Here is a 16,573-nt window from a genome sequence, read left to right as displayed (position 1 = left end):
TTACTATAAAAGTGCATATTATTTACAAAGAGAGATATTGGATTGAGATAAAAGCTAGTCTTCAAATTCAAATTGCAAGGAAGCTATTGGGAACAGAATCTGAAAATTAAAAATTCCAAATGTTGCAAAAGTTTTCCTATCGAGAGTTTGCTTACAGAGGTCTTGCCCACTAATTTAAATTGATTCATTTGCCTGAATTGATGATGAAGCTTAATTTGAATTATCTCTAACACCCTTTATCTTTCTCTTTGGTGATGGCTGGAGAGGCTTGAGAGGAACTTGTAAGCATTCAACATCTCCTTCAAGCATTCTGACGACTTTGTTCATTGATGGACGATCGCTAGGCTTCAATTGTATGCACCATAATGCGACTATCATCATCTTCTTACATAGTTTTCTTTCATCTTTAATAGCATCTTGTATTTCTACATTCTTCCCATCATGGAATTGATCATATATCCAAGTGGGGAAGTAAATTTGACTTAAATTTTCTGTAGATGCATTCAAGTTCTTTCTTCTACTCACCATTTCCATCAACAACATTCCAAAGCTATAGATATCAGCTTTGTATGAAACACCTCCAATATTTTTGTAAAGCATTTCAGGAGCCATATATCCAAACGTTCCTCTTGCACGAGTCAAAGGAACAATACTATCTTCCACTGGGTACAATTTCGCTAAGCCAAAATCCGAAACTTTGGGTTTCAAATTCTCCTCAAGAAGAATGTTGTGAGGCTTAATGTCAAAATGTAAAATTTGCATGTCACATCCTTGATGTAAATACTCAATCTCGTGAGCCACTCCTAGGGCAATATCATATGTTTTCTCGTAGTTGAGGATATTTGCCTCTGATGAAAAAATGTGTTTGTCTAGAGATCCGTTGGGCATGAACTCATATATAAGGGCAAACTTTGAACCATGAACACAAAAACCAATGAGTTGCACTATATTCACATGATGGATCCTTCCAATGGTTGCTACTTCATTGATAGAATCTTGCCCATTTGCTTTGGATTGGCTTAACATCTTTACTGCTACAAAACGTCCACTTCGAAGTGTTCCTTTAAATACTGTGCCAAATCCTCCTTCACCCAATCTTTCCCTAAGATTGATGTTGCTTAATAATATTGATGTTGATTCTCAAAAAAAAAAAAAAAACACACACACACATCTTATATATGGGGATTGAAAACTCACCTACATTTGCGACCAGTTCTCGCAAGAAAGTAACCCAAGTATTTGTATTTCCTGCATGTTTTGACCAAAAAAAAAAGGAAAAATCTGGTCATTATAATGCTGCAAAAATAGCCTCTATTTATCCCCTTGAAATGGGTATTAATGTGTCGGGTACCTACTATAAATCTCAAAGATCACAACAATGGTACTGCTAATTAGAATAGAAAAATACAATATATGGAAGTGCAAAAGCAACATAATGACGATCGAGATAGATCAATCAGTATATAATAAATATCTCATTAGAATCCTGATCTCAAATTTATTAATTTCTCACCCCATCGACCACAATAAACTTGATTATCGTCATCGAGAGTACATTGCAATCTGCCACAGCTTCCACAATAAATCCGGTACCATAAAAGCACAAAACCATATGAGAATACATTGCGGACGTCTGTACAGGAAATATTAGGATGATCAGCAGAAATTTGTCCTGACCACGATGTTAGAGACATTTGCTCTATCGTGCACGACTCCTCCACATCCATCACATTCGCTCCACCACCAACAATAAGATATAAGTATAAATGTGTAAAATGCCCACACACTCTAGGCTTGTGTATTGACATATATATAATCTTTACAGAGTAAAAACATCTAAGGAAATATACAATTGAAAAGGAAACTAAGAGACTGAAAAGGAAACTAACGTAAACAAACATAAATACAATTGAGGGAATACGGGAGGGAATATGCAAGCCTAGAATTAAATGCTTGGCGTGAATATTCTCTTGATGCTTGGCGTGAATATGGGATGTTATCCCTATCATTCCCCCTCAAGTTCAAGTCGGTATTGGACCGATGCAGAGCTTGTCACGATTGAGAATGAACTGTGGGCTGCACAGTGGCTTTGTGAAAACATCTGCTACTTGTTCTTTACCAGGAATATGGACAAGATGAATGAGACCATTGGCTACCTTCTCTCGAACAAAATGTATGTCAATCTCAATATGCTTTGTTCTTTGATGAAAAACTGGATTTCGAGCCATGCTAATTGCACTAATATTGTCGGAGTATATTGTAGGTGCCGAGAGTTTGTATCCCAAGTTCGTTAATAAATTCATAAACCAAAGTAATTCCGCTGTTGTTGAAGCTAAACTTCGATACTCTGCTTCTGCAGTCGAGCGAGCAACCGTGGTTTGCTTCTTGGCTCCCCATGACAGCAAATTTGATCCCATGTAAATAGCAAAACCAGATGTCGAACGTCTGTCATCTCTTGACCCTGCCCAGTCCGCATCACAGTAGCCTTGAAAAGCAGATAGTGGTGATTTAGTGAAGTGAAGACCAAGATGAATGGTGCCCTTTAAATATCTGAATATCCTTTTAACAGCTTGTAAATGTGGTTCACGTGGTGCCTGCATAAACTGACAAACAAAGTTAACAGCAAAGGCCACATCAGGCCTTGTTAAGGTGAGGTACTGAAGGGTTCCCACCATCTGTCGATAAGAAGTAGGATTTTCTAAAAGAATTCCTTCTTGAGCCGAAAGCTTTTGTCCAGAAGCAAGAGGTGTTGAGACTGGTTTTACACCATCTAGTCCGAACCTCTGTAGTAATGATAGAAGATATCTGGACTGATGTAAAAATAAATCCTCACTAGTGCGAGTTACCTGAACCCCGAGAAAATAATGTAAATTTCCGAGATCCTTCATATGAAAATCAACTGATAAAGTGTGAACTAATGTAGCCATGGAAGAAGGAGAACTGCCAGTGAGGATTATGTCATCCACATAAATCAGGAGCATGAGTACTTCAGTTTTATCATGCCGAAAAAATAAGGAATTATCATACGGACACCTTTGAAAACCCAATTGCAGAAGAGAATTGCTAAATTTGAGGTAACATGCACGAGGGGCCTGTTTAAGCCCATACAAAGCCTTGTGCAATTTACAAACATATTCTGGATATTGAGGATCTACAAATCCTTGTGGCTGAGTTAAGTACACTGTTTCTTGCAACTCACCATGTAGAAAAGCATTACTAACGTCGAGTTGTTTGAGAGGCCACCCTTGAGATAAAGCCAAGTGAAGAATGAGTCGAATGGTGGCAGGTCGAACAACAGGACTAAAAGTTTCATCATAGTCCAAACCATGAAGCTGTGAAAAGCCACGAGCTACAAGTCGTGCTTTGTAGCGTTCGACAGAACCATCAGCTTTTGTTTTAACCTTAAAGACCCATTTGCTTGTGACTAAATTCATGTCGGGAGAAGGGGGTACGAGACTCCAAGTTTTATTCTCATGGAGAGCATCAATCTCGGACTGCATTGCCTGATGCCAGTTGGGATCATGCTCGGCTTGTCGAAAGGTTTTGGGTTCCAAAGGTGTTGTTGCTAAATCAACTGCAAAGCAAACTGGAACTGGATGCCGAGTAGAGAAAAATATTTTTGGCCTTCTCGTACCATCTTGGGTACGTGTGATCATTGTATGGGTCCTTGTAGGTGCAGGTTCACCAGCAGATGGTATATTTGATGCAAGAACATCTGGAGATTGTTCGGCTGTAGGCAATAGGCAATTTGTGGCTCTCGTATGATGGCTTGAGGTAAAGATCGATTAGTAAACCACGTTGGTTTCAAAGGAATAGGATCCTGCTGAGAAAAAGGAAAATTTTCCTCATTGAAAACCACATGTCTAGAAACATAGATGCGTCCCGTGACTAAATCCATGCACTTATACCCCTTATATTGAGACATGTATCCGAGAAAAACACAAGGGGTGGACTTATGTTGCAGTTTGAGCCGGCCAAAAGGAGATAGAAGAGGATAACACATGCAACCAAAAACTCGAAGTGACTCATACGATGGAGGAACTTTAAAGACTAATTGATAAGGAGTAGTTCCCTTAAGGACTGAAGTTGGCAACCTATTAATAAGAAAAACAGCTGTGTTAAAGGCTGCAGACCAAAACTTTGTAGGAGTGGAAGAGTGATCCATGAGGGCAAGAGCAGTCTCAACTATATGGCGATGGCGCCTTTCAGCTAGACCATTTTGCTCGGGAGTGCCAGGACAAGAGAATTTTTGAACAATACCACGAGATGCAAAATAATTCTTTAAGGTATAGTTGACAAATTCTCCACCACCATCACTTTGAATGCATTTGATTGTAGTATTAAACTGATTTTCAACCATCTTAATGAAGTTTGGAAAAATGGTAAGAACGTCGGATTTACGTGCTAAAAGAAATAACCATATGTATCGAGAAAATTCATCAATTATCACTAGATAATAACGATAGCCATCAAATGACGTTATAGGAGCCGGCCCCCATACATCAGTGTGAAGAGTGTGAAGAAATATGGGAACATGGGAACTACGATTTTGAAATGGTAATTTGGAAGACTTTCCCATAACACAACTTTCACAAAAATCCACTTGTTTATTTGTAAGAGAAAGACATGGAAACAAAGCATGAAGAGTTCGAATGTTGGGATGTCCAAGGCGAGTATGCCATGTATTTCCTGAAGCTTTATTGGTGAGGAGAGCCATTGGATTTATGCTCTTAATGGATGAAGACAAGGGGTATAAGCCATCATGCACGGGTCCTTTAAGCATCACTTGGTTCGTCCGCAGGTCCTTGATCAAAAAACCCCAAGGATAAAACATGAAACAACAATGATTGTCAGTGGTAAACTTTGAAACCGAAAGCAGCTTTTTCCGTAAAGTTGGCACAATCAGAGTATTTTTCAACTGCATTGAGGAATTAGGAAGAGTAAAGTTTGCAGTTTCAGATATAGGTAAACTAGACCCATTTCCAACCATTACCATATCAGTTCCTACATATGGTGTAATACCTTGAGCTTCATTGGTTGTCGGGGCCATATGATGATTTGCACCAGTATCTGGAAGCCATGAGTCATCAACCTGATCACCAGTTTGAACAGCAAGGAAGGCGTGGTACTGATCAGCTTCTTCATCTGAGGCACAACATGCATCAGCTTTGTGATTTGGGCCACCACAACGAAAACATGTAATGCGCGAACTTCGACCACCTCGGACTGCATGTCTATCATTGTGTCCTCGTTGTGAAGGTTGTGAAACACGAGCGCCACTCGAGCGTTCATTTGAACGTTGACCCCCACGATAACCTCGTCCACGATTGTAGGAAGTTCTGCCACGATTATACTTATTCCCAGTGGACTTTGGTCCAGAGGATCTATTTGTATACAAAGCAACAGGGGAGGAATTTGTGTGAGAAACAGAGGAGATGCGCAACTCAAAATCTCGGAGCTTACCGATGACATTTTCCAGAGAGGGAAAATTATCTTTAGCATTTATAGCTGCCACAATAGGATCAAATTCGGATCCAAGGCCACGAAGAAGACAGTTGATGAATTCATCATCATCCATTGGTTTGCCAGCACCACGGAGAGAAAGCGCCAATGACTTGGCCTTGTGTAGGTACTCCTCCATAGACGAGGAACCTTTGGTGAGAACTTGCAGCTCTCCACGCATCTGTTGAACACGATCACGAGTATGTCGACCATACAGTGTTTCAAGAACTTCCCAAGCTTCATGCGACGTCTCACAATTAATCACTTGTGAGAGAGGTGCTTCGGACAGGGAGCTGTTGATCCAACCGAGGATCAACTGATCCAAATGCAACCATTTCGTTGCTGCTGGATTGGATACTAACTGAAGAGTAGTATCAGAAACCATTGTGGGTGGGCAAGGCAATTCAGTTGTGAGATAGCCTAAGAGACCCTGACCTCTTAAAACAGGAAGGACCTGGGCTTTCCATAATAAGTAATTGGTGGATGCAAGTTTGGTTGGTATATCGGGTAGGTGTGTTTTGGTGAAAAAGAAGTCAAGGGAGTCCGAGGATGGAGCTTGCGAGGTAGAAGACGACGACATTATTCAGGAAATTTCCCTTGGCTCTGATACCATATAAATGTGTAAAATGCCCACACACTCTAGGCTTGTGTATTGACATATATATAATCTTTACAGAGTAAAAACATCTAAGGAAATATACAATTGAAAAGGAAACTAAGAGACTGAAAAGGAAACTAACGTAAACAAACATAAATACAATTGAGGGAATACGGGAGGGAATATGCAAGCCTAGAATTAAATGCTTGGCGTGAATATTCTCTTGATGCTTGGCGTGAATATGGGATGTTATCCCTATCAATAAGTACCGTTTGGAATCTTGAGAAAAAGAGGAGTTGGAAGATGACCCATATCCATTATTAATATTAGAACAATTCGTTGACCAATAGAAGTACCAACTCGTTGGCTTTTCACAGTTCAGAATAACCACAACTTCTGTTAAAGAGAGACTCCAATCCGGCCAACTGAAATTACCACGGTTTAGAAAATAATGAGGGATGAAGGAGTAATTATCCTCTTGAATACCTGAGTCTACAATTCGGATTGTGTAGTTATTGTAATTGATTTGGCTTACGTAGTATTTACTACCATCATGAAAAGATAACAACGTGTGGTTGTTCTCATCACATGAGAGCTCATACCTTTGATCTCCGCAGTTTGGCGGATCGCCTTTCAGTCGAAATGGATAGCTGATGTTGGGGATATTGCCACAGGAAGATGGAGGACAGGAGTGAACAATATTATTAAGACTAGAAGTTGGAGGAACAAGGATTAGGACCAGAATAGTAGTTATAAGGATCCTAAGTTGATCAGCAGGGAAAGCCATTCCTCTTTCCATCAACAGAGAGAGCCAGAGATCAAGGAGATCAGAGAAAGAGAGGATTAGGGGAGATTTGGGCGTGGTTTCCACAGCTGTCTGTAGACAAACTTCTATATGTATAATAATGCAGATATAGGGGTAACTACTTGATGCAGGTACAGGAGGACCAGTAAACATAAAGCCGGCCGCGTTGAAGAAAAGTAATTCACAAGAAATAGAAATGCATGGGTTGGCGGAGTCAATTGTGATTACTGTGAGAGATGAGTCAAAATTATTATTAGTACGTAGTGGTTTTCCGGCCAACTTGTTTAATTAAGAATAATGCAGACATAGCCCCACTTCGCACTGTGTAATTAAGAATAGGTAATAATACCAAGAGAGATGAGCCTTTCTTTTCTCGTGTCTCTCATCTCGTTCTCTCGATAGCGCCTTTAGGTAGTGGCCGGCATGTGCATTTTTCTCTTGAAAGAAAAGTTAAAACCCTACTGTTTTGAGTTCAATAAGATATTTAATTACAAGTTTGGAAAGTACCGCAACCATGATATATACGTACGATATATCCTGAGATCTCGATAACATGAAAATTTGTAATTGGTGTATACTAATATTTTTACTTTGAATGCCATGCGTGAAACCGGACATTGTGAAATCTCACAGACGCACCACTAACTGCCAGTAATATATGTAGCCTTTGGAATATTGGGATATGTGAAGTCAACTTTCAACATTTATTATTGTAGCCCATATATATCATATATAAACTAACGTTACGTTCTTTACTATGCTAACCCTTATGATTAGACCACGTTTTTGTATATGTTAATGGACTGAAATTATTAAATGATCTTATTTACTCTTACCACATGGTGTTATTCCTTAAAGATTAGTTCTACGTATACTTATAATTTTACTTATATTTTTACTCACAACACTCATTTTGTTAGTTTTTTTATTTTTCAATTCAAATTTTGAATTTTATGAATTTCAATATATGATCAATAATTGACATTTTGCATTTTTCTTCCTTAAAATAATCAGATATGAACCTAATCCTAAGCATGTCATAGCATAAGGGGATGACCAAATTATTTACCTAAAATTTGCCCAAAAGAAATTCCAGGAGTTAAAATATACTTTTATTCAAGAGACAAATGCAATTAAGGCAAAATAGACGGTAACAAAAAGATGAAAAAAACAAGGGGAACTAATCATTGAAATCAAAATCTTGGTAATTTTGCTTGCCAAACAAAATATATTTTAGAATCTCATGGACAAAAGTGTAGCCCATCAAATACAAACCTCAAGGACACAGGTAATTTTATCCATCAAAGACATTAGAACCTCAAAAATAAAAGGGCAATTTTTTTGCTCATCAGACACAAACCTCAAGGACAGAAAGGTAGCTTATCATCAAACCCAAAGTACTAATGCACTTCTTGTTGATGGGATGCTTGCGCTTGGAAAATGAGAAGAGATGAAAATTTTAAGAATAGTAATGAAATAAGTTGAGTTAAGATTTTATTGGGTTTTTGGAAAAGGAAAGGGAAAAAAATTAAATGAAAAATATTACGAAGTTAAAGAATGGTGCTACATATATTCCAGTTTTAGTTACACTTTTACTTACAAAAGTCATTTTGTTAGTTTTCCTCTGAAATTCACATTTTGAATTTTAAATTTCATGATTTTCAGCCTATCAATGACTGACATGTGGAGAACTAAGATTTTTGTAAGTTTTTCTTACGTAAATTTAGCATTTCCAAAGTTAAAATATTGTTTGAATATATATTTTTTTAATTATTTTTATTTTGAGATTTGAAAAAATTGAATTGTTTTTTAAGTTTTGTTTGTAAGTTTGCAAAAATTGTAATGATTAGATGAAAATGTTGAAAATTAAGAATTAAAAAGTGTTTGTGTTTGAATGATATTTGAGAAAAATATTATGAATAATTTTGAGACGAGACCAGATGAGTTGATATGAGTTATGTTTTCCAAACAACCCTTTAGATCTAAAATCTCTTTGCTAATTACCGATGGAGTAGGAAACTAAAGCTTACTTTTATAGCTACTTTAGTTCGGTGCGCCCAAGGTGGCCATGTGGAGGGATTAACAATGCCATAAATAATTCGCTTTTAAATTAATTTGACAAATTTGGTTTCAAAACGATTTAAATTTTTTAGACCTATTGGGATAAAATGAGTACCAAACTTTTTCGTCCCAAAGTGATTTTAGGGATAGGATGAAATAGGGATTTGTGAGTTGAAAATTTTCTTCCTAAAAGGTAATTTTGTTGGAGTGGCTTTGCCCAAATAGTTTATCTTTGTAGTTTTATATCTAGTGGCAGCTCAAAAATTTCTTTGAGCTTTCGCTAGGAGTAGGCTACGACCATGGCAGAGTCGGAATGCCCACCTCCAACCTTCAACTCAAACTCAAGCCAGAGGTCAAAACTCTCTTCGACTCTGACTTCGACTCCGACTCCGACTCCGATCAGAGTTGGAGTTTGACCCCAATCGGAATTGTTGGAGTTCGAGTCGGGACGTTGGAGTCACAGAGAGAAATCGCCCACAGAAAATAAAGAAAAAAGAGAAATTCAATCAAAATGCAAATCTGAATCTCTAATTGCCAAAATCACCCACAAACAAAAACCAATCCAAATAAAATTGCAAAAACCACCCACGATAAGAAATTATATGCACAAATCAAGCTACAAAGAAACTGAGAAATAGTTGATGAATCTTGAAGAACATGCATGGGACCGATGACGAGGAAGAACATGTGCATGACGCCCTTGTAGCAGCAAAACACTTGGACTGAAATCTGAATCTTGATGGAGAAGGGCCAAAACACTGTCTCAACCGTTAGGACACTTGGCTACCTGATATATGTATTATAATATCTAATATATAAGGTATAAATAGTTGGCCTCCGAACTCTGACTCTAACTTCGATTAGGGGAGTCGGAGTTTACTCTAACGTCAATATTTGAAGCCTCCAACTCCGTCAGAGTCGGAGGATTGTCGGAGCTTTGACAAAGTTAGAGTGGGCAGAGTTTTTGCCCACCCCTAGCTTTCGCTAAAAAAAAAGGCTCAAAGAAAGAACAGTTCTTCTGGATATAAGCAATCTCATGTACCAATTGCGCACCGAACGTTGACGCGGCTTTTCATATTTTTTGATTGAAAATAAAAAGGAACGGAAAGACCAGAAAAATACAAATTCGCAAAGGAGAAAGCCCCAACCATTTTCATCCAGTCTCTCCACTGCAGATTGGCTGAGAACTAGGTGCACAAAATCCGCTCAGGAAGATCTGCCCAAACTACACCAAGTGAAGATCATCTTCACGGCAACGCAGCAAAAGAACATGCTCTTTTAGCCTGAGCAAACTCTGGAACACATAATTATTACCTTAGTAGCAATATCAAAGAGCACAACTTGAGCAACTCTGGAATACAGAATCAAAAAATTTTCATTATCTTAGTAGCAATTTCAGCATCCATTGAGGAGGAACTTTATTAATGAGAAAAGTAGGCAAAGTCCATGTACACGGCAAATATACAAGAGCAACATCTATTCAATACATTCATCCCACATTATACATACACGTAAGAAACTAGATGAGACTAACATTAAAAATTTTGGGATTGAAAATGTCAAAAGGAAGTGGAGGGCTTAGGGTTAGGGAGGGGTTGGGGTTAGGGATGGTTTCAGTCTTCAGATGGGGGAGGACTTGGAAAACAAGGGGAGGAGATGCATCCAAAAACGAAATGCACCGTTTGACGAATTCGAAAATTTCTTCTTGCTCCAAATACCCCAAGGTCAAAAGTCTCTCTTCAATGAAACACTTCATTTCATTTTCCACATCAGCGTTTGGTGCGCAATTGGTCCTCGAATTCACTTAACTCAAGAGTTTTCCAAGAAAGAAAGACCCAAGTAAGTCACAAAACCACCAGACGGATAAAAGATAATTTACAAAAAAGTAATGTCTCTTCACATAGGGAGAAGTAATGATAATGTCATAACTACAATTAATATAAGTGATAAAACTCTTCTTTTTGAGTAAAACTTCAAACTCAAACACAGCTTTGGACTCGACTAATATCTTTACAGCTACTATTAAACACCATCAATCTTGCACGTATGCTTTGAAGCACGATTTCCATAATTTGGTTGGTAGAGAATCTTCTGAAAAAAAGGAATAGATCATGACCTAGTTCTAGAAAGATAAGACAAGAAGGTGCAGCCAAAATCTAAGACTTCTTAAAACTCACTTCAATGACTAGTTTGATTCACCAAATTGAATTGATGAGCAAGCTTGAATCAAATAATCTCTAGCATCCCTTATCTCTCTCTTTGGTGAAGATAGAAGAGGCTTGAGAGGCATTTGTACTCGTTCAACTTCTCCTTCAAGCATTTTGACCATTTTGTTCATTGATGGATGATCACATGGCTTCATTTGAATGCACCACAAGGCAACTATCATCTTTTTCATGCATTTTTTCTTTTCATCCTCTGTGGGATCTTCTCTTTCTATGCCTTCTTTGTCATGAAATTGTTGGTCATAAACCCAAGTAGAAAAGTAAATTTGGATTGAATGTTCTACAAAAGCATTCAGGTTCTTTCTTTTGCTGATCATTTCCATTATTAATGTTATGGTCATGTTTTGTACACCTCGACTAAATTTCTGCAACCCAGGTTGGGATGTTTCTACCTGCAATCTCAAAGACAAAGATGGGCTCGGTGGAGGTCCAAGGATCTTCCGATACCAAAGTCAGTACTTCGCCTGAGAGAATTGCTGGTGAATAACAGAGTTAAGAGAGATTCATTCCTACCTAGAGCATGGTTTTTATATGAGGTTTCGGGGGGACAATATGGTACCTTGTGTCAGGGGCTTGTGGTGCACCCACAGTTATCCTAGTCACTACCTTTAATGTAGAGTGGCATCTTAGATGGTGTCATTAATGCTTCATGGCTTCCCGGGTGGTACCTTGATGTTTGGCGATTGGTGCGGTCACTTCTTGTCCCCATCGTCAAAGAATGGAGGATTGCTCGTGCTTTCCATTCACTTGCTAGTGTAGATTCTTTAATGCTAGTCATTGCAGGTGAGTGTCAGGGTCGGCGCATATCGTCTATCCTCTTTGACTTGTTTCCAGAGCGGTATATTTCCTTTTGGTTGGAATTCCTTTATTTCAAGGGATTTCGACGGCACATCTTTGACAGATTATCGTGCAATTGAGTGCGCTCGTTCGACTTCCTTTGTTTAGGTAACGATTGACGATTTCCCTCTTGTGTCGCTTCGTCGAACGCGTATCATGGGATTTGCACCCGTTCACTTTCTCCTTTGCTGCACGTGCTGGTTCATTGGCACCTATTTAAGTCCACCCCTCTTCCCTTGTTTAGTCTGTTTGATTTCACTCTTTCTTCATTTCCTTAACATCTTTTCCCTTCTCTTTGATCCTCCGTTAGACTCCATTACCTGGTTCCATGGCTCCTAAGAATGCCTCTCGTGCTGCTCCCTAGGTATCAAGCTCTACCTGCCCCTTAGATCTTTTCAAGACCCCTGGGAGAACGGATCCTCTAGAGGTTCGGATCGAGTCCAAGCATTTTGATAATTTGGCTGGAGGTCACAGCCTACTTCGACACTTTTGAGGTCACTGAAGGCCTCTTTTAGAGTCCTAGAATCCATCCTCTTCGAGGTTCCTACTGCTCGTGAAACGGCTGTAGACTCTAAGAGTTACACTATGAAAGTGACATTATATTCGGGCATGTTTTCTAGAGATTGCAGCTTCCTTTTTACCAAACGGTTCATGACGTGTTGGACTACGTTCGTCTCGTTGCCACACAGCTCCACAATGTGTGGACAATTCTAATGAATCGTTGTGTTGTATGGAGCAGGACACTAGAGGACATCAACCCAGAGCACCCGAACCTCACTGCCTGGGAGTTCCTTCTGACCCACAACATCTTGAGGCATAAAGGGAATACTTGCAGTTTTCGGTTGCGTTAAGGGCAGACGGGGCCAACTTAGAGCAACAGTACAATCGAGTCAAAGACTGGAATTGGCAGTTCTTCCTTCTGTCCAGCAAGGGGTGGAAGTTCCGAATACTCAGCAAGAGTTGCCCATTCGTGCCATTTGGGGGATCATGGCATAGGATAAGGAGGTCCAACTTACATCCACCAAGGAAAATGAGAGTTGGCTAGAGATCATCCAAGCCTAGGTGAAGTCGCACCAGGAGGATGTTTACTCTGAGGCCTTGTTAGAGGAGGCTAGTGTAAGGTGATATCTGGTTCCCCTAACCCACTGCCCCCAAGGGCACATGGGGCATCTAAGCCCACCATTGGAGGGGAAGGGGAAAAAGACTAGGACTGTGGAGTCTGGGGATAGCACAACCAACTCTGCTCCACCATCCCCTCCTGGACAACATTCTGTTCCCGTGGTCGTTCATTAGCCGAGACCTGGTTGCTGCGGGGGTTGCTGGGCCCAACCCATAATCCTTTGCTTTCAAGACTATGCGACTAGCCACCTTGCTGAGTAGTTCTTCTGTCGCAAGTGACTCTTGGGAGTTCAACTTGTTTCTGAGATGGTTGAAGATCCATGGACTGTGACCCCCCTCTGGTTTCTCAGGCCGTTTCTTCTCCTACCCCACCGGGCAATGCGGGAAAGGCCAAGACCCTCACTCAAGCTGAAGAGATGCTAGCGCTGCATTTCTATGGGGCTCTCTTGGACCGTTCCCTAAAAGAATCCAAGATTGTTGTCCGTCTGCGCATGGTCAATGTCAAGATGATTCCCTCCCTAGAGGGAGGTGAGTGCACTGTAGAGGGTGCGGGGCTTCCTTTTGTCAGAGATCAGGCATAGGCAGGCAAGGGCTAGGATGTCTTTGATCTCAGCGAGGTCTCCATTTGACTATTCCCCTGAGCATGAAGTCACTTCAATGGAAATGCCCCTAATGGTAGTCTTGAAGGCGAGTGAGGTCACCGTGGTTACGGCAGAGGTGGCTAGGGAGGTTTCAATGAAGGCCAATGAGGCTTTGGTAGTCTCACACAAGACTAAGACCTCGTTGACCTTCACTAACACCATCACGACCTCAATTGTGGTCTCGCCAAAGATTATGGCCAAGGTGGAAACAACGAAGGATTTTGAGAAATCGATGGTGGCAGTTGAGGTGGAGGTCATCGTGGATTCCCTAGAGGCTGAGGTAAGGACAGGTCCCAAAGTTGGCACCAAGGAGAAGGCTCCTGAGGTGCCCCAGGTGATGCCAGGTTTTTAGTTTTGTCCTTTGCCCATGGGGTAGAGTAGTTCTCCTGTCCATGAGGTTTTGCCTTCCATACATTTAGGCTGCGTGGGGTCATCTTGGGAGGCTAGTGGAAGTGAGGTCCTAGGGGCAGTGTCTGGGTTTGAGAAAGCCCGCGCTGAGTCCATCCGAGGGATGGTGGACTCACTTAATGCATTCTTCTCTAGGGTAAGTTTTGGTGTATCCTTTTATTTCTCATTTCTCTCATTTCCTTATGATGACTTGCTTATTTATTAGGGGGTAGAGCAGTTGGCGACCCTTATTGTGGACGATCAAGAAGGTTTGAAGAAGGACAATTGAGCACTTCGCTCCCTATCTAACTTGGCTAGGTGGTATGCTAGGCAGGTGAGCAAGGAGAAAGAGAAACTGGTGGGGACCCTTATTAAGATGGAGTCCAGCCGTCAGAGCAATTAGAAGAGGATTGACCGATTTTGCCATCAAAATGCCCTATTGTGCAGTTAGAAGGCCCAATTGAGGCCTAATCTTGACAAGGCATCAGAGCAGGCTGGCCAACATCGCCTCGAAGTAGAGCTTTGTGGGAAGGCATGGGACAACCTATAGCATTTGTTGGACCACCAAGCGGGGGAGTTCAATGACTTGAAAGGGGTGGCCCAGGAGCTTGAGGAGGAGAACCTAAAGTTGAAGAAGCAACATAATTTCGACACCCGGTCACACAACTGGCTCAACAACAACTATATGTCCCTCTCCCAGACTATGAAGAGTAAGTCGGCTAAGCTCGAGTCCAAGGTCCAACAAATAAAGGATCTAGAGGCCAAGATGTCCCTGGCTAGCCACATAGCAGACAGGGAATTTGTTGCTGGAGGAGTTGGAAGCCAGAGTTAAGGTTAAGGTCATTAGCGACCAAGCCTGGTCTTTTTGTTATCTGGAGGGCTTGGAAAGGATGCAGGACCACTTGTTGGAGAACCAGCAAGATGACTTGAGGTCATGGATTTGGTGTCTCTTCCCCTGGACATGGCGGTGTTGAAGCATGACACTACCATAGGCAAGGACTTGGTGATGAATGCCTTTCTGGGAATTTTTGGGTGGCCATTTTAGACCCTTTTTAAGTATTTTCCCAAGATGATTCCTTCACATAAGTTGCTTGTGTTTGAGTCTAGTTTCCGTGGAGATCTTACTAGTCTCATTACATGCTCATTTGATCGGTCAAAAGTATTTTTAACCATGGAAATGTCATTCTGGGCGTGAAACTGGAGAGTATGTTATGTTTTGGAAGTTTTGACCAAGCTAATGGACATATCTTGGTCCGAAAATTTTATGAAGTTTTGTTAACATGTATTTATGAATGTTCATTGAGATTTTGTTGCATGAATAAAGCTTCTGATGATAGATTTTCTTAGAGTTACAAACCTGAAAACTGGAAGTGGAAAAACAGTTTCTGTTTTGTGAAAGTTTGAATATTTCGTGGTTTAATCTTATTCCAAAGGCTTTGATATTTTTATATGATGATACTAAGCCTCTTATATACATGTTAGGATGTTATTTCAAAGATATTTAGTATTAGTTTTAAAAGATATGATTTTCTATGCAAGAGGATTACGGTTGGCCTAAAATTTGATGTTTTTGAGTTAGATCATGTTGTATTAAATTTTAGCCATGTGATTTTAGGGTTGATGGTTGGATCTTCTTTAGGACACATTTACAAACCATGAGATGTTTTATTTTGAAGATCACATGTGTTTAAGCCATGGATCAAGAGATTGATCAAAGTTTGTGGAGAGAAAAGTTTTTGTTTTGGACTAAGTTTAAAACCAAAAAGGCTTTTTTTTTTTTTTTATGATTTAAATCATGGTTGATCTTAGGATGATGTTATGAATATGTTATAAGTAAGATTTGATTTTTTTGGAATTCTCGGAGATGTTTTTATTAAGGTCAAAACATGTGATTTAAGGGTTTACTTTTTGTTAAAAAGTTTGGTGTTGATGATTAGCTTTCCTTAATGGATATTTTAAGTGTATTTTTAAACTTCGGATAGGAAGATACTTATTACAAAATTTTGGTTTAATCATGGGTTTTGAAGATGGAAGAAATTGCAACCAAAATCAAGAGAAATGGTCTATGAATGTTTTGGCCATTGTGATTTTTCTATAATTGTGATTGGTTTTAAATTGTTCTGAGTTGTTATGTGAGTCTAGGACAAAATTTACATGAGAAATGTAAATTTTGGTGATTTTTGGAGTTAGGATGCAAAATCCTTATGTTAGGGGTAAAATGGTCATTTTCCCACATATAGAGGGTAAAATGGTAATTTTACTCTAAATTGATATTTTTCCATATTCCTAATTGTTAGTGATTAAGTTCTAATTTTTAGAAATCACTACTTTCAGTTTCTCGTGATCGCACTTGAGTTTTGTCTAGAAGCGCGAAGACCGAGGTAAGTTAGCTTTTAAC

The 16,573-nt window shown here is 39.8% G+C and overlaps 1 protein-coding gene across 1 annotated transcript; it reads right to left on the bottom strand.

Annotated features, from left to right (window-relative positions):
- Positions 1-210: 210 nt before the first annotated feature.
- Positions 211-1,624, bottom strand: LOC109021350 (rust resistance kinase Lr10-like). Its single transcript, XM_035692822.1, has 3 exons — positions 1,533-1,624; positions 1,198-1,248; positions 211-1,102 (listed from the first exon to the last, which is right to left on the bottom strand). Exons 1-3 carry the CDS (start codon positions 1,622-1,624, stop codon positions 211-213), a joined length of 1,035 nt encoding a protein of 344 aa, XP_035548715.1.
- Positions 1,625-16,573: the final 14,949 nt, after the last annotated feature.

The sequence above is a fragment of the Juglans regia genome, chromosome 8 (genome assembly GCF_001411555.2).
Source record: "Juglans regia cultivar Chandler chromosome 8, Walnut 2.0, whole genome shotgun sequence".
In the NCBI taxonomy this organism is placed as follows: domain Eukaryota; kingdom Viridiplantae; phylum Streptophyta; class Magnoliopsida; order Fagales; family Juglandaceae; genus Juglans; species Juglans regia.
The sequence above is the reverse complement of the archived record's forward strand: the minus strand, read 5'-3'. Positions and strand labels throughout refer to the sequence as shown.

What these genes read in the sequence shown, in the direction of transcription:
- LOC109021350 (XM_035692822.1), bottom strand. Translation starts at nt 1,624, where the DNA reads ATGTATTCTCATATGGTTTTGTGCTTTTATGGTACCGGATTTATTGTG. An exon ending in CTCTCGATGACGATAATCAA is followed by an intron (nt 1,249 to 1,532) that starts GTTTATTGTGGT and finishes CAAAACATGCAG; the next exon opens with GAAATACAAATACTTGGGTT. An exon ending in AGAACTGGTCGCAAATGTAG is followed by an intron (nt 1,103 to 1,197) that starts GTGAGTTTTCAA and finishes CATCAATCTTAG; the next exon opens with GGAAAGATTGGGTGAAGGAG.